At 35.6% G+C, this 24364-nt stretch overlaps 1 protein-coding gene and 1 pseudogene across 8 annotated transcripts in view; both read right to left on the bottom strand.

Annotated features, from left to right (window-relative positions):
- ATP11B (ATPase phospholipid transporting 11B (putative)) overlaps positions 1-24364 on the bottom strand; it is a 129500-nt gene that overhangs the window by 19860 nt on the left and 85276 nt on the right. For all 8 annotated transcript variants that reach the window (XM_063104337.1, XM_063104383.1, XM_063104354.1 and 5 more), the window contains 5 exons: positions 23435-23537; positions 19749-19894; positions 18493-18552; positions 16748-16875; positions 15503-15641 (listed from right to left, as the gene is read on the bottom strand). In XM_063104337.1, coding sequence (XP_062960407.1) covers positions 15503-15641; positions 16748-16875; positions 18493-18552; positions 19749-19894; positions 23435-23537 — 576 coding nt within the window. The remainder of the gene's footprint in view (positions 1-15502; positions 15642-16747; positions 16876-18492; positions 18553-19748; positions 19895-23434; positions 23538-24364) is intronic.
- Positions 20572-21147, bottom strand: LOC134386174 (Parkinson disease protein 7 homolog; annotated as a pseudogene).

Below are 24364 nucleotides of genomic sequence, written 5' to 3'. Positions count from 1 at the left end.
GAGCAGTGAGTTGAGCTTACATTTGGTTTGGATTAAGTGGGACATATTTATGCCACTCACAATCACTTACAATCACTTTCACAGTTAAGTTTGTATATGTAATTATGTTTTTTTTTTTTTTTCCCCCTAAAGAGAGCCTGCTAGAATGTATAGACTCTACTAAACCTGGCAGAGACAGATGGTCAAAGCACTTTCTATCTCAGTCTGCCTTTCTGGATCACTTCTTAGATGGGAAGGATGAGTGCACCCAGTGTACAGATAAAGAAGAAATGAGGGGCCAGGACTGAGCCTTAGGCTACTCCTCCATTTAGAGCAGTGGGTCTCAAGTGGAGACATCTGGCTGGCTCTGGAGACATTTTTGGTTGTCATAACTAAGGATGTGTGTGCTACTGGTAGAAGCTAGGGATACTTCTAAACATCCTACAATTCATAGAACAGCTCCCACAACAAAAAATTATCCAGTTCAAAATGTCAGTAATGCAGAGGTTGAGAAACTGTGGTTTCAAGGGTGGGAAAAGAAGGAAAAGACTGAAAAGAAGCAGTCAAAAATACTAGGAAGCCGAAGTAAGTTCCAAAACCTGACAGTCGATAATGTGGCAGGAAGGAAGCCTTCATAAATTTCGTCTAATGGTCAAGTTCATAAAGTCCGAGACATGCTCTTGGCTTTAGTAATGTAGAAGTGGTGGTGACCATGATAACATGATTTTGGTGGGAGTGCTGCGGGCAAAAGCCACACTGGAGTAAATTCAAGGGAGAATAGGGGGCCAGGAAGTAGAAAAAGTCAGAAAAGATAACTTCTTCAAGTTCTGCTCTAAAGACACAAAGAAAAATGTAGCCAGAGCAGGGGGTTGCTGGCTGAGGAACTGTTTTTTATTAGAAGATAGGAGATCTTAAAGCATGTTTGTACGGTGATGGGTTTGATTCAACAGAGGATGAAAGATTGATGGTGAAGAAAAGTGAGAGGACAATTGCAGAAACAAAGTCCTGGGTTAGCAAGAAGGAGGTCAAGAAAATACAAAAGATGAAAATTATCAGGCTTAACTATATATCTTTACAAGAATTACATTCCCTAGAATTAATCAGTTGGTTCAGTTCTCCAGTACAAACTATCTCTTTGTTATAGACTGAATATAACATATGACTGATCGTTGGGTAATACCATAAGAAACAAGGTATCCTTTTCTGTTCTCCTCTACATCTCCTGTTCTACATCTAATTTTCTATTAGGTGCCTGGAATATTGTTAGTGCTTTAAATATAAGTCTCACAAATAAATGAGCAAACAGGGAAATTCTAAAACTAGACAAAGATATTTTTACCATATAAACTTTTGTTAAAAAATCTATATCTATCTATAGGAATTAAATTGTATATGCATTCTTGAATAACCTGACTGGTAATTACAGTGGTTAAATTATTTGAATTTATTATTTAATATTTATTATTAGAATCTCATTTTAAAAAGGAGTTAGTTTGTAATTTTCATATCAGACGACTAAGAGTGAGTGGAATATATATTACTGAATTAACAAACAATTCTTTTTATTTTTTTTTAATCTTTATCCTCTTTTACTTCTGAAGACTGGTAAGGATCACTAAACAAACTGAATGTCATGGATTATCAGGCTGGGAACTCAGCTACCTTTGAAACTGTTCTGATATTTTCTTCCCTACATCATCTTAGTTTTCTACTCTCACCATGACAATTCCTTCCTTCCTGTTTTCTTCATTTTAATATTCTTTCTCATCTAATACACTTTGATGGCACCCAGGACACCTATTCCACTGCATTCTTTGTAAGTGTGTTTTAACTGGAGGTGAACTCTTTCAATATGAATTGTTTCTCTCACATTTTTCTTCACTTTCTTTCCTTATCTATAATCTTACGTAGCATCTTTCCTCATCTATAATTTTAAATAGTTTCTCTCCTGAAGAAGTTTCCTTGCTGAGATCACAGAAAGACAACATAAGCTATTTTCTTTTTTTTTTTTTCGTGACCGGCGCTCAGCCAGGGAGTGCACCGGTCATTCCTATATAGGATCCGAACCCGCGGCGGGAGCGTTGCCGCGCTGCTAGCGCAGCACGCTACCGAGTGTGCCACGGGCTCAGCCCAACATAAGCTATTTTCAAAAACATTTTTACAACAGCACCATTGTTAGAGTAAGTGTTTGTTTAAGATGACTTATTTTGTAGGGGTCGACAAAGGAGGAGATAAATTCTTCTTTTTTAAAAAACATAGTCATTAGTTTTTAGTAACTTCTCTAATTTTATAGTATACTTAATAAACATTCTTCATTGGTATTTACCTCCCCATTATTTAGGTTTAAAAAAAAGAAGATTTTGTAGGTAGTCAAATTCATAGAAATGGAAAGTAGAATGGTAGTTGCCAGGGACTGGGCAGGGGGTAGAGATAGAAAGTACTTGTTTAATGAGTACTCAGTTTTGCAAGATGTTTCAGTTTTGCAAGATGAAAAAATTCAGGAGATATGCTGCACAACAATATGAATATACTTCTGGTTAAGATGGTAAAAAAAAAAAGGAACAAATTACATATTTAAATATGTACAGTTTATTATATCAATATACCCTAATAAAGCTGTTTAAAAAAATAATTTCATGTAAGTCAGTTTTCCTAGATTGTATATTATTTTGGGGGAACTTAAAGCTTTTTTAAAGTTACAGCAAAATCTCTCACAAATGAGCAATAATTTTACCTTTTTGCCAAAATTCTATTATATAAAAGAAATTATGATTGTAATTTTCTTTAAGATAAATCTGCTTAAAAATTAGAGGAGGAGCTGAAATGCTCTCATCACAAAGAAATGACAACTTTTTGCGATGACAGATATGCTAATTATCCTGATTTGATTATCACACATTATATATATGTATTGAAATATAACTCTGTACCCCATAAATATGTACAATTAATATATGTCAATTAAAATAAATAAGTTTATAAAAACCAAAACAAAACAGAAAAATAAGGTAGGTAAAAATCTAAGTACCAAACATTATAAACCTGTAGTATTCTATGAAGCCCTGTTTAAAAACAATTCCAAAAAAGTTTATCCTGTTAGATTACAGAAACAATTTGAAGTCTACGTTAAGCTCACTTTCAACTTTCAAAAATAAAATAAAAAGATTACCTAAACAATATATTCACCAAATTACTAATCTGTGACTTCTTGACAAATGTTTGTGGTAAGATAATACCATTGCATTGTAAAACAAGCCTCAGTTTTAAGTAATACTTAAATACTGTGACTATACATGGCTACGCAAATTTTGTGAGTTTAATGCTTCTACTATTTAGAAGAGAAACAGTCACTAGTTCAGCCTTCTTATTAATGAGTATATTTTTGTTCTCTGGTAATTCATTAAAGAGTAACAGTAAAGGAATATCTTTTTTATGGTGCTCCGAAGGTAAAGATCACCCCACAGAAAAGCAGTTTTAAAGTCACATATAGAATGGAACACATACATGTCATACACACTCTTCCAGTCTTCCCAAATCTCAGAAAACTGATCAAGACTAGTATTTTACTAAGGGAAAGAAAGACCTATTAAAAAGATTAGAGAGGAATTTATGAAGAATGGATAGTTCTTTCCTAAGCTAAAGAGAAATTAAGAATGAGTGAATACTTCAAAAATATTTGTTAATAATTAATTAATATATAACATTCATGATATTGCTAGACACTTATACAAAAAATTAGGGTAAAATCTTAACTTCCCTTGAATTGTTCTGCCTCTTTAACCCCAAACTATTGCCACTCTTTCTCCTGCTCCTCACTCAGTATCTCTTTTTTGCATCAACTTTATCTTTACCTCCAGTCACTCCTCCCAATTCTTCCCTCTAATAACTTTTTCTACTCTAGGACTTCAATTGTTTGTAGATTTCTTGGGCATACAAGAACAATATTTGGAAAACAGGAAGCATTCGACATACCCAGTGCTGAACAATGAGAGATATACAACACAGAAGTCCAAGATTTACAACAGGGAGAATAATAGGGAGCTGCAGCAAAAGGACAGGGGTCTGTGTGCTCAACTGGGATGAAGAGATGGTGGTGAGAGAGGCTTTGGGAAAGAAAGGCACGGGCACTCTAAGAGGAAACATAAGCAATGGCTTAGAACTAGAAAAGAGCATGGCATATTCTGAGGGCCAGCAAGGTGACTTTTGCAGTTAAAGAGGACAGAGTTTCTGGGAGAAGTGGATCAGGTGGGATTGGGTAGGAAAGTATTCTAATATAATGATTTGATAGTAAAAATAATAACAAATACTGCTAGACTTACTGAGTACTTCTATACTTTAGCCACTATGCTTAATGTTCTACATATAATATGCTATTTAATCCTCACAACAAACCTATAAGGTAGGGATTATGCTCCTCATTTTGCAAGTAAGGAAACTGCGTCTTAGAGAGGTTAACTAATTCATCCCAAATCACTCAAATGATAACTACAGGTGCTAGGATATGAAGCCAATTCTGAATGATTCCAATGTGTGCTTCTTTTCCACTATACCTAGTATTGGTGGTAGGGAGTGGCAGATTAATTTGTAGTGGTATATATATGCGTGGTAGAATTGGTAGACTAAAGGGGGAAAGGAATTAATGATTTATAATTTGAGTCAAAAAACCAAAAAGAAACCAAAATATAAACAGGTGATAAAGAAATAAAAAACCTTTCATGCTAAAGGCCAACAACAACTTACCCTCCTTAAGTTAATTCTTTTGTATAAAGAATACTCAAAAGTTTAATTTTAAAGAGTCACTAAAAATTAGAAACAAATGTAAATTCTCAAATTAAGGAAATACTTAAATTATGATCTATAATACAGTATCATTATGTTAAATTATTATTATTTATTTATTTTTTTTACTGGTAGTACAATTTATTTTGAACATTCCATACATATATATTTAGATAAAGCAAATAGGCAGTTAGGTTAATGTCATTAGGAACCAAGATAATTATATAAAACCAAAGAAGTAAAGAAAAACCCTGTAATCTTAATTTTGAATTGGAAATATCAGTATGAATTCACAATTCCTTGTTTTGAGTATGTCTAGCTACGTCTATTGCAAAGACCTATAAGCAATAACGAACCTAGTAGCAATGAATTCCTATAGTACCCAGACTGAGAGTTCTAAACACTATTTTCAGCTTCTAGATGCTGCCTATATATCTTTGCTTGCAGGTCCTTCCACCATTTTCAAAGCCAGCAAACGTAGCATCTTCAAATCTCTCTCAGATTATGACCCGCTCTTCTTTATTTTAAAGTCAGTTCTTTATTTAAAGGTCAGCTGATTAGCAAACTTAATTCCATCTGCAACTTTAACTCCCCTCTGCCATGTAAGATAAAATATTCACAGGTTCCAGGGATTCAGACTTTAGCATTTTTGGGTTGCTAAATATTTTGCCTGCCACAGGATTCTGAAGTCTTTGTGTTATTTCAGAAGAAAAGCAGAGATAACAGTCAAACTTAAATTTTTATATTAAGTACATATGTTAAAACATCTAGGGCAAAATCCTAAGGCATCCACTAAAAAAATACAAGAACAAGTTGAGTAAAGTTGCAGAATACAAGATCAACACACAAAAATCAATTGTATTTCTATATATTTCAATGAGCAATCCAAAAATGAAATTAAGAGAACAAAACACTTAGGAACAAATATAACCAAAGAGATGCAAGACTTGTACAATGAAAATTATACAACGCTGTTAAAGAAATTTAAAAAGACACAAATAAATGAAAAGACATCCCGTATTCATGGAACGGAAGACTCAACATTAAGATGGCAATACTCCCCAAATTGAGCTAAAGATCCAAAGCAATGCCCACCAAAATTGCAGCTGGCTTCTTTGCAGAAATTGACAAGTTGATCCTAAAAGTCATATGGAAATTCAAGGGACCCGTAATAGTCAAAACAACTTTTTAAAGAACAAAGCTGAAGGTCTTACACTTCTGACTTCAAAACTTACTACAAAGCTACAGCAATCAAAAGACAGCGTGGCACCAGTATGCCAATGTATAAATCAATGGTATAGACTGAAAGTTGAAAAATAAACCCATACATTTATGATCAATTGATGTTTGACAAGGGCGCCAAGATAACTCAACGGGAAAAGAGGAGTCTTCAATAAATGGCTCTGGAACAACAGGACATCCACATACAAAAGAATAAAGCCGGACCCATTCCTCACATCACACATAAAAATGAACTCAAAATGGATCACAGACTTACATGTAAGAGCTAAAACTATAAAACTCTTAGGAAAAAACTCTTAGTCCCCTTTCAGAGATGCTTAGCACCTACAATTCCTGAGTCTTTATGGGATTGTGGTATGGAGTAGCTTGCACTTTCATTCTCTTTCTCCAAGTAGTTTTCACTTTTCTGTTCTCTGCTGAGTTAATATTCTTCAACTTGCTTTCTATCTTTCTAAATTTTTTTTTTTATTTTTTATTTTTTATTTTTATTTATTTATTTTTTTTAAAAAAATTTTAATTTGTCGATATACATTGTAGCTGATTAATGCTCCCCATCACCAAAACCTCCCTCCCTTCTCCCTCCCCCCCTCCCCCCCAACCATGTCCTTTCTGTTTGTTTGTTGTATCAACTTCAAATAATTGTGGTTGTTATATCTTCTCCCCCCCCCCCCCGGTTTGTGTGTGTATGTGTGTATGTGTGTGTGTGAATTTATATATTAATTTTTAGCTCCCACCAATAAGTGAGAACATGTGGTATTTCTCTTTCTGTGCCTGACTTGTTTCACTTAATATAATTCTCTCGAGGTCCATCCATGTTGTTGCAAATGGCAGTATTTCATTCGTTTTTATAGCTGAGTAGTATTCCATTGTGTAGATGTACCACATTTTCTGTATCCACTCATCTGATGATGGGCATTTGGGCTGGTTCCAGCTCTTGGCTATTGTAAAGAGTGCTGCGATGAACATTGGGGAACAGGTATACCTTCGACTTGATGATTTCCATTCCTCTGGGTATATTCCCAGCAGTGGGATAGCTGGGTCATATGGCAGATCTATCTGCAATTGTTTGAGGAACCTCCATACCATTTTCCATAGAGGCTGCACCATTTTGCAGTCCCACCAACAATGTATGAGAGTTCCTTTTTCTCCGCAGCCTCGCCAGCATTTATCGTTCATAGTCTTTTGGATTTTAGCCATCCTAACTGGGGTTAGATGGTATCTCAATGTGGTTTTGATTTGCATTTCCCGGATGCTGAGTGATGTTGAGCATTTTTTCATATGTCTGTTGGCCATTTGGATATCTTCCTTAGAGAAATGCCTACTTAGCTCTTTTGCCCATTTTTTAATTGGGTTGCTTGTTTTCTTCTTGTAAAGTTGTTTGAGTTCCTTATATATTCTGGATATTAATCCTTTGTCAGATGTATATTTTGCAAATATTTTCTCCCACTCTGTTGGTTGTCTTTTAACTCTGTTAATTGTTTCTTTTGCTGTGCAGAAGCTTTTTAGTTTGATATAATCCCATTTGTTTATTTTTCCTTTGGTTGCCCGTGCTTTTGGGGTCGTATTCATGAAGTCTGTGCCCAGTCCTATTTCCTGAAGTGTTTCCCCTATGTTTTCTTTAAGAAGTTTTATTGTCTCAGGGTGTATATTTAAATCCTTAATCCATTTTGAGTTGATTTTAGTATACGGTGAGAGGTATGGATCCAGCTTCACTCTCCTGCACATCGACATCCAGCCATCCCAGCACCACCTGCCGAAGAGGCAGTCCCTTCCCCAGTGAATAGGCTTGGCGCCCTCGTCAAAGATCAGATGGCAGTAAGTGTGTGGGTTGATTTCTGGATTCTCTATTCTATTCCATTGGTCAGTGTGTCTGTTTTTATGCCAGTACCACACTGCTTTGGTTATTATAGCTTTGCAGTATAGCCTAAAGTCAGGCAGTGTTATGCCTCCAGCTTTATTTTTTTTGCTCAGCATTGCTTTGGCTATTCGTGGTCTTTTATTGTTCTATATAAATGTCTGAATAGTTTTTTCCATTTCTGAGAAAAATGTCTTTGGAATTTTGATGGGGATTGCATCGAATCTGTATATCACTCTGGGTAGTATGGACATTTTCACTATGTTGATTCTTCCAATCCAAGAGCACGGAATATCCTTCCCTCTTCCTGTATCCTCTCCAATCTCTCTCAGCAGTGGTTTGTAGTTCTCATTATAGAGATTTTTCACCTCCTTGGTTAACTCAATTCCCAAGTATTTTATTTTTTTGGTGGCTATTGTAAATGGGCAGGCTTTCTTGATTTCTCCTTCTGCATGTTCACTATTGGAGAAAAGAAATGCTACTGATTTTTGTGTGTTGACTTTGTATCCTGCTACTGTGCTGAAATCATTTATCAATTCCAAGAGTTTTTTTGTAGAGGTTTTAGGCTGTTCGATATATAGGATCATGTCATCTGCAAACAGGGACAGTTTGACTTCATCTTTTCCAATCTGGATGCCCTTTATTTCCTTCTCTTCTCTGATTGCTCTGGCTAGTACTTCCAACACTATGTTGAATAGGAGTGGTGAGAGTGGGCATCCTTGTCTGGTGCCTGTTCTTAAAGGAAAAGCTTTCAGCTTTTCCCCATTCAGGATGATATTGGCGGTGGGTTTGTCATATATGGCTTTAATTATGTTGAGATACTTTCCCTCTATACCTAACTTATAGAGGGTCTTTGTCATGAATGAGTGCTGAACTTTATCAAATGCTTTTTCAGCATCTATAGAGATGATCATATGGTCCTTGTGTTTGAGTTTATTAATATGGTGTATCACATTTATTGATTTGCGTATGTTGAACCAACCTTGCATCCCTGGGATGAATCCCACTTGATCGTGATGAATAATTTTTCGTATGTGTTGCTGTATTCTGTTTGCTAGTATTTTAGTGAGGATTTTTGCATCTATATTCATCAAGGATATCGGCCTGTAGTTTTCTTTTTTGGTTATATCTTTACCTGGTTGTGGTATCAGGATGATGTTTGCTTCATAGAATGAGTTTGGGAGATTTGCGTCCGTTTCAATCTTTTGGAATAGTTTGTAAAGAATCGGTGTCAATTCCTGTTTGAATGTTTGGTAAAATTCTGCTGTGAATCCATCTGGTCCTGGGCTTTTCTTTGTTGGGAGCCTTCTGATAACAGCTTCAATCTCCTTTATTGTTATTGGTCTGTTCAAATTTTCTACGTCTTCACGGTTCAGTTTTGGGAGCTTGTGTGTGTCCAGAAATTTATCCATTTCCTCCAGATTTTCAAATTTGTTGGCGTATAGTTGTTTATAGTAGTCTTGAATGATTCCTTGTATTTCAGATGAATCAGTTGTAATATCGCCTTTTTCATTTCTAATTTTTGTTATTTGAGTCTTCTCTCTTCTTTTTCTTGTTAGCCATGCTAATGGTTTGTCAATTTTATTTATCTTTTCAAAAAACCAACTTTTTGATTCGTTGATCTTTTGAATTGTTTTTTGGTTTTCAATTTCATTCAGTTCTGCTCTGATCTTAATGATTTCTTTCCGTCTGCTAACTTTAGGATTGGATTGTTCTTGTTTTTCTAGTTCTTTAAGGTGAAGTGTTAGGTTGTTCACTTGCCATCTTTCCATTCTTCTGAAGTGAGCATTTAATGCAATAAATTTTCCCCTCAGTACTGCTTTTGCAGTATCCCACAGGTTTTGGTATGATGTATCATTGTTTTCATTAGTTTCAATAAACTTTTTGATTTCCTGCTTGATTTCTTCTTGGACCCATATGTCATTAAGTAGAATGCTGTTTAATTTCCATGTGTTTGTATAGTTTCCAGAGTTTTGTTTGTTATTAATTTCTAGTTTTAATCCATTGTGGTCTGAGAAGATACATGGGATAATTGCAATTTTTTTGAATTTATTGAGACTTGATTTGTGACCTAATATGTGATCTATCTTGGAGAATGATCCATGTGCTGATGAGAAGAATGAATATTCTGAGGTTGTTGGGTGGAATGTTCTGTAGATATCTGCCAATTCCAATTGGTCTAGAGTCTTGTTTAGATCTTGTGTTTCTCTACTGATTCTTTGCCTAGATGATCTGTCTAATATTGACAGTGGAGTGTTCAGGTCCCCTGCTATTATGGTATTAGTGTCTATTTCCTTCTTTAGGTCTAATAGAGTTTGTTTTATAAATCTGGCTGCTCCAACATTGGGTGCGTACATATTTATGATTGTTATGTCTTCTTGATGGATCAGTCCTTTTATCATTAAGTAGTGTCCCTCATTGTCTCTTTTTATGCTTTTTAGTTTAAAGTCTATTTTGTCAGATATAAGAATAGCCACTCCAGCTTGTTTTTCTTTTCTGTTTGCATGGTAAATCTTTTTCCATCCTTTCACTCTTAGTCTGTGTGAATCTTTATGGGTGAGGTGGGTCTCTTGTAGGCAGCATATAGTTGGGTCCTGCTTTTTGATCCAGTCAGCCAGTCTGTGTCTTTTAATTGGGGAATTTAAGCCTTTAACATTAAGAGTTGTTATTGAAAGGTGTTGATTTATTCTTAGCATTTTATTGGTTGTTTGGTTGTCTTAGGTGTCTTTTGTTCCTTGCTTTCTGATTTACTGTTTGGTTTCTTTGTTTGTTGGTTCCTTAGGTTGTAGATAGTGTTTTTGTTAGCTTGTTTTCTCTTCATGAATGCCATTTTTATTGTACTAGCGGGTTTAGATTTTTCTTAGGTTTTTATGGCAGTGGTAGTTATTTTTCAGGAACCAAACCCAGTACTCCCTTGAGGATTTCTTGTAAGGGTGGTCTTGTGGTAGTGAACTCCCGCAGTTTTTGTTTGTCTGAGAAATATACTATTTGCCCCTCATTTCGGAAGGATAGCCTTGCAGGGTAGAGTATTCTTGGCTGGCAATCTTTGTCTTTTAGTATTTTGAAAATATCATCCCATTCCTTTCTAGCTTTTAGGGTTTGTGATGAAAAGTCTGATGTTAACCTGATTGGGGCTCCCTTATAGGTGATTTGACGCTTCTCTCTTGCAGCTTTTAAGATTCTCTCTTTGTCTCTGAGTTTTGCCAATTTGACTATGACATGTCTTGGAGAAGGCCTTTTTGGGTTGAATACGTTTGGAGATCGTTGAGCTTCCTGGATCTGAAGATCTGTGATTTTTCCTATACCTGGGAAGTTTTCTGCCACTATTTTGTTGAATATGTTTTCAATGGAATCTCCATTTTCCTCCCCTTCTGGAATACCCATGACTCGGATATTTGAGCGCTTGAGGTTGTCTGATATCTCTCTCAGATTTTCTTCCATGTCCTTGATTCTTTTTTCTTTCTTTTTGTCTGCTTGTGTTATTTCAAACAGCCCATCTTCAAGTTCAGAGGTTCTCTCTTCAACTTCGACAAGCCTGCTGGTTAAACTCTCCGTTGTGTTTTTTATTTCGCTGAATAACTTCTTCAGTTCAGCAAGTTCTGCTACATTTTTTTTCAGGACATTGATTTCCTTGTATATTTCCTCTTTCAGATCCTGTATACGTTTCCTCATTTCATCATGATGTCTAGCTGAGTTTTCTTGTATCTCATTCAGTTTCCTTAGAATTATCACTCGAAATTCCTTGTCAGTTATTTCAAGGGCTTCTTGTTCTATAGGATCTAGAGTATGAGATTTATTAACTTTTGGTGGTGTACTTTCTTGATTTTTTGTATTTCTGGTGTCTTTTTTTTGGTGTTTATTCATTGTGGCAGGGGGTTTCACAGTCCACCGGTTTAAGACTAATGACTAACTAGGATGTTGCTGTGGTTGCCAATTTGGTATGGCTCCCGCCGTGACTGCTCAGTTGGCCTCTAGTGTCTTGTGTGTGTGGTTGCCCCGGGTCTTGGGCTTCTCCGGGGATCCACCTTTCTGGTCAGCTTGTACTCTGCTGGGCTGGTGGATCACGTACCACAGGGTGTGTGATCTCTGTTGAGCTTTCACTTTCTGTACAGGACTTCTCCCCGTTCCGTGTGCTCTGGCCCAGGCTGTTAGATCGTGCAGTGGCGACCCCACCGGGTGTGTGGTTTCTGTCGAGTCTCCGCCTCCCTGGCCGCACGTCTCCCCCCTCTGTGCACACTGTGCTGGGTTGGGGCGTGTCTTCTGCACCCCTCGTCTATCAGCTGGGCCTTCAAGACCCTGCTCAGCACCGCCTCGCCCAGGAAGTCTACCAGGTTTCTGCTAGGCACAGACGACCGGTCTCTCTGGGTGCCTTTGTAGCACTGTGTAGATCTTTCTCGGGTCTTGTTCACCTTTGTATCCCCCCAGTATAAACCGAGTCTAGTGCCCGCCTGCAGCCTGCTCTCCGGCAGGTTCAAGCGGACCTGGGAACTCTCCTACCACACTATTCCCAACCAGAAATTCGTTAGGCTTTTTTCCAAACTGGTGGTCGCAGAGATGGTATCTGCCTCCCAGTAACAGGAAGTTTACCGGGGCCGGAGTCCAGGGTGTGGTGGAGTGACAGTCGGCCCGCCCGTACTTCCTAGCCCTCCCAAAACTGGTCGGGACGCCCCACACCCCCAACCCTGCCAGAGAACCGTGGAGGGAGTGGGAGAGGAGGCCGGCCCGCAGGGTCCGGAAAGCCCCGCGCCAGGCCAAGCAAATGGGCTCAGTGATGGCCGAGCAGGGCGGAGCTGCCCGCACCTGGGAAAATGGAGGCAGCACCGGGGCAGTGAGTGGCCTGGTGATGCAGGCGGGGAGCCGCGCGGGCATCCACCCCCCGAACAGAGCTGTGCCAGGGATCACTCACAGTGCTGTGCCAGGTCGGGTGCTCGCTCTGTCTCTGGTTTGTTGCCTTCCGTGTTCTCGGCGCTGCCGCCTCGGGCTGTTCAGTCGCGGCGCCGCTCGGGCGCTCCCAGGAGTCTTCTTTAATGCCGGCCTGAAACCTCGAATCCTGGATAGGGCAGCTGGCCGCCTTCAGTGCGGCCCCAGCCTCCGGGATCCTGGCTGCATCCACAGCAGCCCTGGCGCCGTGTTCCCTGTTTCAAGCCTCACTTTTGCAGCTAAGAATCAGTTCTTTTCCTGCTCCACACTTCAAAGCTGTTGCCTGTAAATGAGGCAGCCTCTCCTGCCGGGGGCAAAGTGGCGTTGAGCCCCCACGACCGGCCAGCAGCAGCAGTCCTCCCTTAAGAGATGGCCAGAGGAAGGTCCGCAAGTTTCCCGGCTGCCCGAGGCCCAGTGGCCACCTTTTCCACCTCAGCTACTCCGCGCCAGCCGCCGCAGCCGCCGCCATCTTGAAACTCCTATCTTTCTAAATTTTGTTGGTATCTTATCTTCCCTCCTCTTCTTTGTCCTTTGGTTTTATTCCTCTTTCCAAATGACTTTACCCATTCGCATCTTGGCTCCGCTCTGACTGCCCCCGCTGCCAGATAAAGGAGGGCGAGAAGGCAGGCGGCCGAGGTGCATACTCTTTTCGAGGGCCGACATCAAGGGGAGTCCGCACGAAGTCCAACAGCAGCTGAAGCTTCGTCCCACGCTAAATGCGGCCCAACCGGTCACAGCTTGCTCCCGTAACGACGCCCGGGCGCCTTTGGACTGCACCCAGCTACCGGTAACACCGCCTACCGCCCCATTATGTTAAATTATTAAAATGTTTTTGAAGCATTTTTAGTAACATGAATAATCACATAGGCTATAATATTAAGAAATTAGGTGATATAAAATATAAGGTTAATGAAAATAGCAAAAAATAAAAAAGAATAGAAGGAAATATGTTAAAATGATAGAAGTAATAATATCTGGGTAAAGGGACAATAGGTGATTTATTTTCTTTATATTTTTTTCCTATATATTTCAAATTTACCTAATGGGCACATTATTACTTTTAAAAACAGAAAAAGTAGTAGTAATTAGTAACAAAGGATATCTTTAATTTCCTTTTCATCCAATGACTTCTTTCTTCTTAACTCTCCTTCCTTCTGAACAGCTTCCACCCCACTATTTCAGGGGGAAGTGAGCACATTCACTCATATATTTATATATTTGATGGTCCTTGCACAGGTGGGAAGACTGTGCAGAAGGGCACCAGGCTAACAGTTGTTTCTCAAAGGAACTGAAAATTATGACTAAGCACACAGGCTTTGAAGTCCACAGAGCTGAGTTTCAATTCTACTCTTACAATTTGCTTACTGTGGGAACTTAGGAAAGTTTCTTAAGCTCTCTGAGGTTAAAATTCTAAATGGGAAAAGTAATAGATGATATTTTCCCCACACAAGGTTATTTTGATTTAATAAGATAATGCATGTAATATACCTGGCACAGAGAAAAAACTCAATAAAAGATAGTTATTATTTGGGACGTGCTGCAAACTTTATCCTACACAAATTAGACTCATGTTTTCATTCACATCAGGCTAAATATGTTCTCAAAAGTGAAGTGATAATAATAATTATGTTCCTACTCTACAACCTAAAGGGATTTGCATGGTTAAGGCCTCTCTATGTTTGAAACCTATTTCCTTTATTGTACCAGCATATTTTATTGTTAGTTTACTTGCTCATTTTCTTTATCTCTAAGACTCTAAACTCCATGGCCAAATAAATTAGTTACCCTCATATGTTCAGAGCCTAGTATAGTACTTGGGAATGGTTGATACTCAGTACGTTTGTTGAATAGATAAAACTTTATATTCTTCCAATCGCAAATCTTGTATGTCTGTGTCTCCAAACATATTTTGCAATACTTTAGTGTTGCCAGTGGAAAAGGAAAACTAAAAGGTGACAAGCATTTCCAGTCCACCACAGTACAACTGCTGTCATTTCCTTTCCTCCTAACCTATCTACCTAAGCCTGGAAAGAGAGGCCTAGTTCTGCCAAGAGTCTCTCAACAGAAGCACTCCAATTAGGACATAGTATAAACTGTACTGTTTAGTACTCCTTCCAAATTCACATTTTAGAAAAGTGGCCACACTAAACAGTAACTTATTGGCATCCTTGGAGTTGCTAGTGTGTGCTGAAGAATATAGTAGCACTCCTTAAACAACCCAAAAAACAACAACAAAAAAAATTCATGCAATTAAATGCAAACAAATAAACACTATGTCCTCATTTCTCATCTGAAAAATGTTGATAATAATAACCCTCTAACAGTATTATTGTTAGGATTAATGGAGATGGAGCATGTAAAGCATTTATCACAAAAGTTAGCACCAAATAAATGGTGGCTGCTATTAAAACGCAGTCCTGAGGTGAACTGCATGCTGGGCCATAACATATCCCCGTGCAGAAGCTAATTTCTGAATAGCAAAACTGTAACTTGAGTTTTATTTCAAGATTACCATTGTATTGCCTTTCTGTCTTAATTTTCATTTGTATGAAACTTTATTATATAAGTGAAAAAAATTTAAACCCTTTTATCTTTGTATTTTAATTTAATATCTAAAATTTTACAATTTAAATTGACTTTTACTATTTTTTTCTATGACAGAGTTATCAAAAACCAAACCAAATCAAAATAATTAACAAGCATTCCTTAAAAAACTATGCATTTTACCTGGCCATTTCCAAGCAGAGATATATCTTTCCCTATTAGAAAATAGGATCCAAAAAAGAAAATAAAGGCATGACTGAAACCTAGGATGGTCCAATAAAGAAATGTTTTAATGCTCAAGAGATGGTTTTTACTAATGTCTCTGTAAATTAAAAAAAGAAAAAGGAACACATTAGGACTTGTTTATTATTTATCTACTAAACAGTTACTACAATTTGATAATTACAAGACAAGACAAAAAAAGACAAGATGAATTTTTAATTTAAAATTGCTTGAAAATATCAGCAGAAAGAATAAATAAACCCAAATTTACAAACCACTGCTTGTAATATCATCTGTGTAACAGCTCAGAAGTTCACATAATATATTCAAACACATCTTATTTGATAAAGAAACATGATATAGGTGTAAGTTTAATTGTGAAAAGTTGATTTGTCTGGATTATATTCTGTTAACATTCAGTCACTCTGCCATGATGGACTCTTTTTAGTTAGGTCATTTGCGTTAGGTTCAGCACTGAGGTTCCCTTGACTTCCAACAGTAGCTATCATTGGAAGAACAATCTGTGCCAATCTTGGGTCAAGCCCTGTCCTACATATTCTGGGAAATCAAAGTAAGTTATTCCATATCTTGATAATTGGATACCTCTATAAGATGTTATGGTGGGAACCATAAGCTGTTCCTGAGGAACAGGACCCAATCCCTTCTCTGTGATTACTTGGTTCTGGGGAGCAGGAATAAAGCAGAGGATTTGGGATGGGAATTAATGTCCTCAACCCTGCATTTTGCACCGATTATTACCCATAATTTTGGCAAAAGTAGAACATAAACTAACTTTTAAGGAATTCTAGAGACTATTAATTATTGAATAATTTCTTTTGTACACAAAAAATAGAACATGTGGTTTGCCACAGGAAGTGCAAATTACAATTGCCCAATGCAGTCCTAGGATGAAAGTGTTCATTCTTAAAAACACTGGAAAAATTATTCAAATTTTCTCTTTGACATTCAACGACTTTAAACCATATGGACAACTAAAGTACTTTCCTTAGTAAAGTATTAATCACCAAGACACAACTTAAAATATTTGCTTATATTTTAGGTACTATTTTTTTTTTTTTGGCTGGCTGGTACGGGGATATGAACCTTAACCTCGGTGTTATTTTAGGTACTTTTAAAAACTGTTAACTATTTAATACACTATGTGCAATCAGTATTGTTATGGACACTATACTGGAAGATACTCACCGATAGAGGGTGGGCTTGCTCTGTAATACATGAGGGTCTATGTGCTGTTCCAAAAGACTATATATCAGAATAGGTAAGGAAGTAAAACAAATATTGTATAAAGTCAGGTACACGCTGTCATATAGTGTCTAGAAAGAGAAATTGGTAGGAATTTTGAGATTCTAAATAAACTCTGTATTACTATTATACTTATGCATATAGTCACAAAGAAGCATGTTAAAAATGAGCATAAAATTACACAATTTTTCCAATTTACACCAAAATCCAGGTTAATAATTCCAATTAAATAACTCCAATTTGTTTTTTATATAGACATAACCATATAATGTCCCTAGATTTATGTATATTCTTTGTGGAAGCTGGAATATTTTGCTATATCAAGTGTTTCTGGAATTATAGTAAATTGGATCTACATTTCAAGATTCTCCACAATTTGGTCACTGTAATATAATTTTACACAATTCTCCTACATACATCCTAGGCTGTTTACTATTCCTTCAATATGCTACACATATAGTTTTGCTTTCATGGCTTTGTCTCCCCATCTATGTCTTGCACTTCCTTTAAGGAACTGGACAAGATTCTCTTCTTCCATGAAACTTTTCACAATGGCCCAAATCCTTGATGACAGCTTCCTCCTCTAAACAGTCATAGGTGCTGCTATAATTGGAAATAATTGCTCATCACTTTGCCTACCCTTCATACATTGCTTTTATTGTTATTAGTACTGTCTCCCAAATGACACTGTAAACTCCCTGAAAACTTAATCAAAATAGGTCAGGTTCTCTTGTCACACGGTCTTATAGCTTTTTTTATTTCATTCAGGTTAACAAACTGTTACTGGCAATCAATCCCCAAGCAGATATTTGGAATTTAGAGTGACAGGTTGTAAACAGAGGAGAAAACAGTGATTAAGTTTAGGAACAAATCATGAAAATCCTAAGACAATTAAGCTCTTGTTTTTTTAATAAAATAGAAGCAAGGTCTTTATCAATTTGAGATGTATAATATGGTTTGTGAAAAAGGTGCTCAATTAGTCAGAAGTAGTAGGTCCAAGTCAGGGTTTACTCATTAACTTGATTATGTGATCTTGGGCAAGTTATTTAATCTCTGTGGCTTTCACTTTCTTTTTTTATAAAATAAAACAGGGTAAGATTAGGAATGGCAAATATGTGACATGTATGTAACTGAAGATTCACCCTATGCCCATTACAGCCAATGCTAACAAATTTCAGCATTTTCCCTCTGAGCTTCAGAAATCTTTTCAATATATCACTACAGGTGCCTCATTCAATTATTTAAAGCTAGCTTCTAAGATGATGTCATCCCTGTACTAAATTACTAAGTCTGAATTACTAAATTACTAAATCTAAAATATTCTGAATCAAAAATAAAAATGAGGCAAACCTCCAGTAGTTATCTGGTCTTCCTTGATATGAATTCTACAGAAATATCACAAATAAGTTGAAAAAAGTGATCAAAATTCTCTCATAAGCTGTTAAGAGTTAATATCTATTTTTTAAAAGCCTCTAGAATTAAAACATAGTTTGGTATCAACATTCACCTCAAACTGAAAACAAGAATAAATATTAAAATATTATGCTGATTAAATACACTAATCAGAAAAGTTTTCTCTTGTTTCCCATAGGACTAAGAAAAATGAAAACCTCCCTCCAAAGGTCTATTAAAATCTGAACATACGTATCTTATACAAAAGAACAAAACATAGACCTCTATTTACTTACTTGTTGAGAAAACAAACAGTAGAACTGATATAAAAATTGGGGTGTGATAAAGCACACATTCTGAAAAATAAGATTAAATGGGAAATAATTAAAATATTTAGGTCTAAAAGAGAAAATAATTCTAAAAATAACTACTCAAGTATCCAGAAACCCAATCGCAGTTGATGTGGTAAGTTAGAGGATATTCCCATAAGAATCTGTCCATATAAAATGGGAAAATAGGATTCCCATTTTATGAAAAAGTATATAAAGCATTCTAAGCAGTAGTGCAGATATCAGAATAAAAAACCTTTGACTCCTATCATTGGGAAGCAATACCATAATTTTGAATTTACAACCTTCCACCTATTATTCAATACTTTCATATGCAGTTTTAGTAAGATTTACTTAAACCTCAGGGCTATATAGCTTTACAGTGCAAAAATATTTAAAAAGCACAATAAATGGAACTGTTGAAACATTTTTCGATCTCAATATACTCATATTACAAGTAAAAACTAGAATAATAAGCTAGAAGAAAACTGCCACCATTATAGCAGTATGCAATCTACTTGTGTTTTTCATTGTCTTGCAGCTATTAATTATAGGAATATAAGGTACATGGGACACTCTGGTGTATTAAATGTCCTGGTAGCAGGAATTCTTAATATGGGTTCCATAGACTCCAACCCTCCCCAAAAGGGTCCATAGATAGAACAATATTTCAATATAATTAATTTCCTTGCAATCCTAGCTATTTTATCTTATACATAAAAAAACCCTATACTGAGGAGCTCATACATTTCACTACACTACCAAAGGGTCATGCATGACACAAAAAAGGTTAAGAACCTCTGCTTGAAACCATCATATTGGATTTAAATTAAAAATTTTTACTGGTTCAGGATAAAATAACTTTAAAGAAATCAAATTTATTGTGTTCTAATTTGCACTGAATAAGATGTATCAGTTTTAAGTGTAAATTTCATGTGTTTTGACAAATTTATACACCACCATCATGATAAAATTAGATAACTTTTCCATCACTCCAAAAAGTTCTCCTATATCCCTTTCTAGTCAATTCTACCACCTGTATCCTTGGCCCCAGGAAACCACTGATTGTTTCCCATCTGTATAGATTAAATTTATGATAAAATATGGTTATTTTTACTTGCACACTACATTTAGGAATAATTTGTAAGGTCGTAACATTCCTTAAATTGAAATTTCAGATTACTACATCAATAATTGATTCTAAGTATCTACATGAAACTCACCTTATAAAAAAAGTACTGTACAAGGGTAGCTATTCTAATATAATAAAAATGACCATGAACAAAAAGCAGTTTGGAGAGGAATTTAAATCTAGCTATTGCATAGTCACTGTTTCTTGCAGCCTGTCTTCCTTCTTTACCCATGATTCCTGTAATAAAGAGGACAAAAAGGCATGTTCATTGATAACTGTTAAGCATAATTTTCATGATATATCTGCAGCTATCTTAATTATTTATAGTAGTTGAACCTAGACTTAGGAACACTAAATTCTAATATATAGCAGATAGCAGATGCCCAAAAGGTTGTTCTACTTAAATATGTAATTAATATAAAGCTATAATATATACCATACATGTAACACCAATTTTCAAAGAATTAGAATATAATAAAATAAAATACAACTAATATAAGAATCATATTGAAAGTTCAGGATCTAGCAAGAACATCAATGATTACACTAACAAGCATGAAGTACTGGGTAATAGACTTTTGATGGACAAAATGCTATAAAACAGGCTTAACTTCATTGAATTTAGAAAGTATTCAAATTGAATAATTTGAACCTAGCAAAATGAGTGTATTTGACTTTTTTTTTTTAGTTCGCTAAATGCCCTGTTTATTCTGCAAACAAAGTTCATAAATGTACAGACACAATTTGTAGGCTGAGAAATCTGTGTAGTTGTTACTTCACAACTGTACTTCACAATAGCAGTGATGACAGCTTCTCAGTGAGTCATTAACCAGCCATTTTTTGTTTAAAGTGAACACAGTGAGAATGGATTATAAATGACCTATTTCTCTAATTCACTGTCAACTTTTTCTGCTCTAATGTTTAAGAACAAGTGGAGCCTTCACTTGGTCAGCCACCTCCTTGCCTCTCAGTGCCTCAACAATACCAAAAGCAAATTCAAAGCTGGTCCCAGGACCTCGGCTTGTAAGAATCAGGCAGTCCTTTTCCACAGATTCTTAAAGTAGCTGTAATGACTTCCCATTCATCATTTTGTCTTTAGCAAGTGGGTGTGTTGTAACTTTGTTTCCAAAAACCTATTTCATGAGCCAACAGAGCAGTAGGAGCTGCACAGATGGCAGCTATGAGGCCCTTCCTGCCTGCCTTCTTGTTCCTTCAGTATCTCTTTCATAGCAGCAGATTCAGAGAAATTCTGTGCACCCACATTACGTCCTGGTAGAACCACCACCATAATATGGCCCCTGTTTTTTTGCATCTTCAAGACTGGCATCAGGACAAATGACAACATCACGGCTACATTGTACTGGGTCTTTTCCAGCCAGACCTGCAATGGTGACCTTAATCCCAGCTCGTCTCATGACATCTACAGGGATGACTGTCTCCATTTCTTCTGCTCCCTTAGCTAGGATGACCAGAGCTCTTTTTGAAACCATTTTTACATTTTTTAAAGACCCACACCTGACTGAAAGGGGACACATGCCAGCACGCACCATATTTGACTTATTAAACAAACTTTCATGCACAAGTTAAAACATGCTTTTAAAAAGAGATATGTCCAAAATCATTTAAAATTGGTGCATCATTTTATCTGATAAATATGAGTACTTCTTTTACATTACAATAATCCTTTAGGTTTCAAAAAGAGCAAAATAGTTATTACCAAGTTTGTTTTTTTTCAATCTGAAAGTAACTTTCCAAAGTTAGAATAAAAATTTTTTTATCATAGCAGAGTCAAAATGTTCCAAAATGTACAGGCAAAGAAGATCACCTACATTCATAACACCTAGACAAAACCACTGTTTTTGGTCTATATCCTTTTAGAATTTTTCCTCCTGCATATTTCTCATGTGTGTGTATTTAATATACATAAAAACTTGTACAAAGATGGGATTGTTTTGTAACCTGCTTCAGTTATTTAACAGATTATGGACATTGGCTAAAATAAATATCTTTATCAATATGCCCAATTATTTTCTTAGAAGAAATTCCTGGATGTATAATTGCAAGGTCAACAGGCACACACTTAAAATTTTGTTATGAATAATAATGTAGGGTGTACCAATTTATGCTTCCTCTAATGTTGTTAATCTATACCTTTGCCAACTTGAGTTTTATCAATCTTTGTAATTTTTACTGATCTGATAGGCAATTTTAACTTGCATTCCTTTGTTGAGACTGAACACTTTTTTCATACATCTATTATTCATTTTAGATTTCTCCTTTTGTGACAAATGATGGCTCACATCCTTCTGCATATTTCTACTGGAGTGGTTTTTTTAAATTCTTGTTAATTTGTTAAGTCTTCATATATTAGGAATATTAAGACTTTGTTATCTTTTTTGCAAATAATCCTTACTAATTTATCTTTTGTCTTTAAAATTTGTTTGGGGGTAGTTTTTACCTCTGCCACACACATTGATCTTTTTCCTATAGTTAACTGCAGTTTCTTGCTTTGGTTTTGTTAAAAGACTCTTACATACCTCAAATTCATGATTATTCCTTAAATTTTCTTCTGCTACTTTTTATGGTCTTTAAAAATTATTTAAATCTTAATCCATCTGGAATTTGTTTTGCTATAAGTAATGAAAAGAGACCCAACTTTTTTCCCCAAATGACTAACCAGTTTTATCAATATTTTTAATTAAATAACTTGTTTCCCTATTTATTTGAAACATCTCCTTTGTTATTTACTAAACTTCCAGATGCTTGAATCTGTTCTAGTCACTGGTTTGTGTGTTATAATAGAATCGAATTGTTATAAATACTGTAGTTTTTTTATACTTTAATGCATGGTATAGGAAGTTATCGAATTGTTATAAAGATTTATGGGAAACAACAGTATACAAACTAGAAATTAAATTAAGTTTTCAAAATGAAGAGTTAATTATCCCAAAGAGGAAGGAGTTGACACTTGAGAGATACGTTGGAAATAAAAGACCTGATAACTACCCATCACAGGACATTAGAGAGACTATTTCAAAACAGAGAATAGCCTAACTCTCTTCCACCTCAAATCTTATCCTCCAATAAAAAACCCACACCCATACTTTTCTCTTTTGCTCTGTATTTGTAAAATAAAATTATAAAAAAAGACAGGTCAGAATATGGGTAAAATATAGGAAATGATTAATAAATTAAATATAATGAAATAATATTTGTATTCTAAGTTCAATAAAAGTTTGAGGCAAAAATAGAAAAGAATTCAGATTATTAAAATCAGAAAACTATTTGAAATTTTATAGTTTTATTACAGTTTGGTGCAATTTCCTGTCTCTAAAATTGTCTTTAAAATGTGTTGCAGAATCTTTAGATTCACAAATAAAGTAAATAATAGTAACATTCTAAAACAAGAATTTAAAACCATAAGGGCAACTATGTAAATCACATATTTAGAGTTTAAAATGATAAAATAATATGTGAAAGTCCTTTAAAAGGTACAAAATGGCATGTAAGAATAAAATTACTTTTATTATGAAGGAGAACTGGCAAAGATAAAATTCACTAATGTATTTATTTCCTTTAAAATTTGGAACTAAAATATCCTATATACTGGGCTTAACTATAACAGGTTTCTGATGGGGATACACTGTGATATACTACCATGTTGAATTTAGTTTTCATTCACTTATTTTGATACTGAACTTTAATCTGCAAAAGGAAATTTGAAACCACCAAGTAATTATACTAACTTTAAAAGTTCAGTTAAAAAAAAAAAATCACCTATGCCAACATGTGCTTCTTGTATCATGCTCACATCATTAGCACCATCACCAACAGCCAATGTTATAGGTTTCTCAGGTGAGATTTTTATCAGTCTTATTACCTGAAAGACATACAATAAATCAGTTCTTTATGATAAAATTTCAATTTTCTTATATTTATACAAAGTCACTTATCTGAAATGACTCTGTAGCAGAACACTGGAGCAATAAAAAAAAATTTAACTTTATTTATGTGTGACATTAACATGCACTGGGGTTCATTTTTTGAGGGGATGTCTCCATTAAGATTTTGAAAGTCTTTCAGAAATGTTATAGCAAAACAGACATATCTTTGAATTTTATGAGGAGCAAGAATCTTAAATACAGCTTAATTTTTTAAAAAGCTTAATAATAATTGTGTAAAAAACCCTGCACTTAATTGAACTCTGTCAGACAAAATTTTCTCTTTCTCAAGAAGGTATTCTTTTCATCTGATACAGAGGAAAGACAATTGTTTTCTGTTGTAATAAACAAAATTTAAAAATTTTAAAAAAGCAATCAAGATTCAATTCAGTAAAATCAGAAGAAAGAATTCTTTGAAATTCTTGAATGCTGAAGTTCTTTGAATTTTTACAAAGAACCTAAGTCTTAGCTCTGATAGGTCTCCAGTTTTAGTCTCCATAGACTGGAATACATTAATTATAATAATATAGGCACTGAATTCCATGAAGCCAAAATAACTGAATGTCTAATTTATTAAACCTATATGTAAAACAATCAGTATTAAGGTGAGCACTGGAAAGAATATTTGTGAAGGATACAGACTAAGACCTCAAATATGGAGTTACAAAAAATGTTTGTATAAGCTTTTACTTGAATCATATATAGCTGAAATTCAAATATTTCCTGTATATAGCACCAAGTTACAAGTTAGCTGGCTTTTCAACTT

The sequence above is a fragment of the Cynocephalus volans genome, chromosome 1, assembly GCF_027409185.1.
Source record: "Cynocephalus volans isolate mCynVol1 chromosome 1, mCynVol1.pri, whole genome shotgun sequence".
Taxonomy (NCBI): Eukaryota; Metazoa; Chordata; class Mammalia; order Dermoptera; family Cynocephalidae; genus Cynocephalus; species Cynocephalus volans.
The sequence above is the reverse complement of the archived record's forward strand: the minus strand, read 5'-3'. Positions and strand labels throughout refer to the sequence as shown.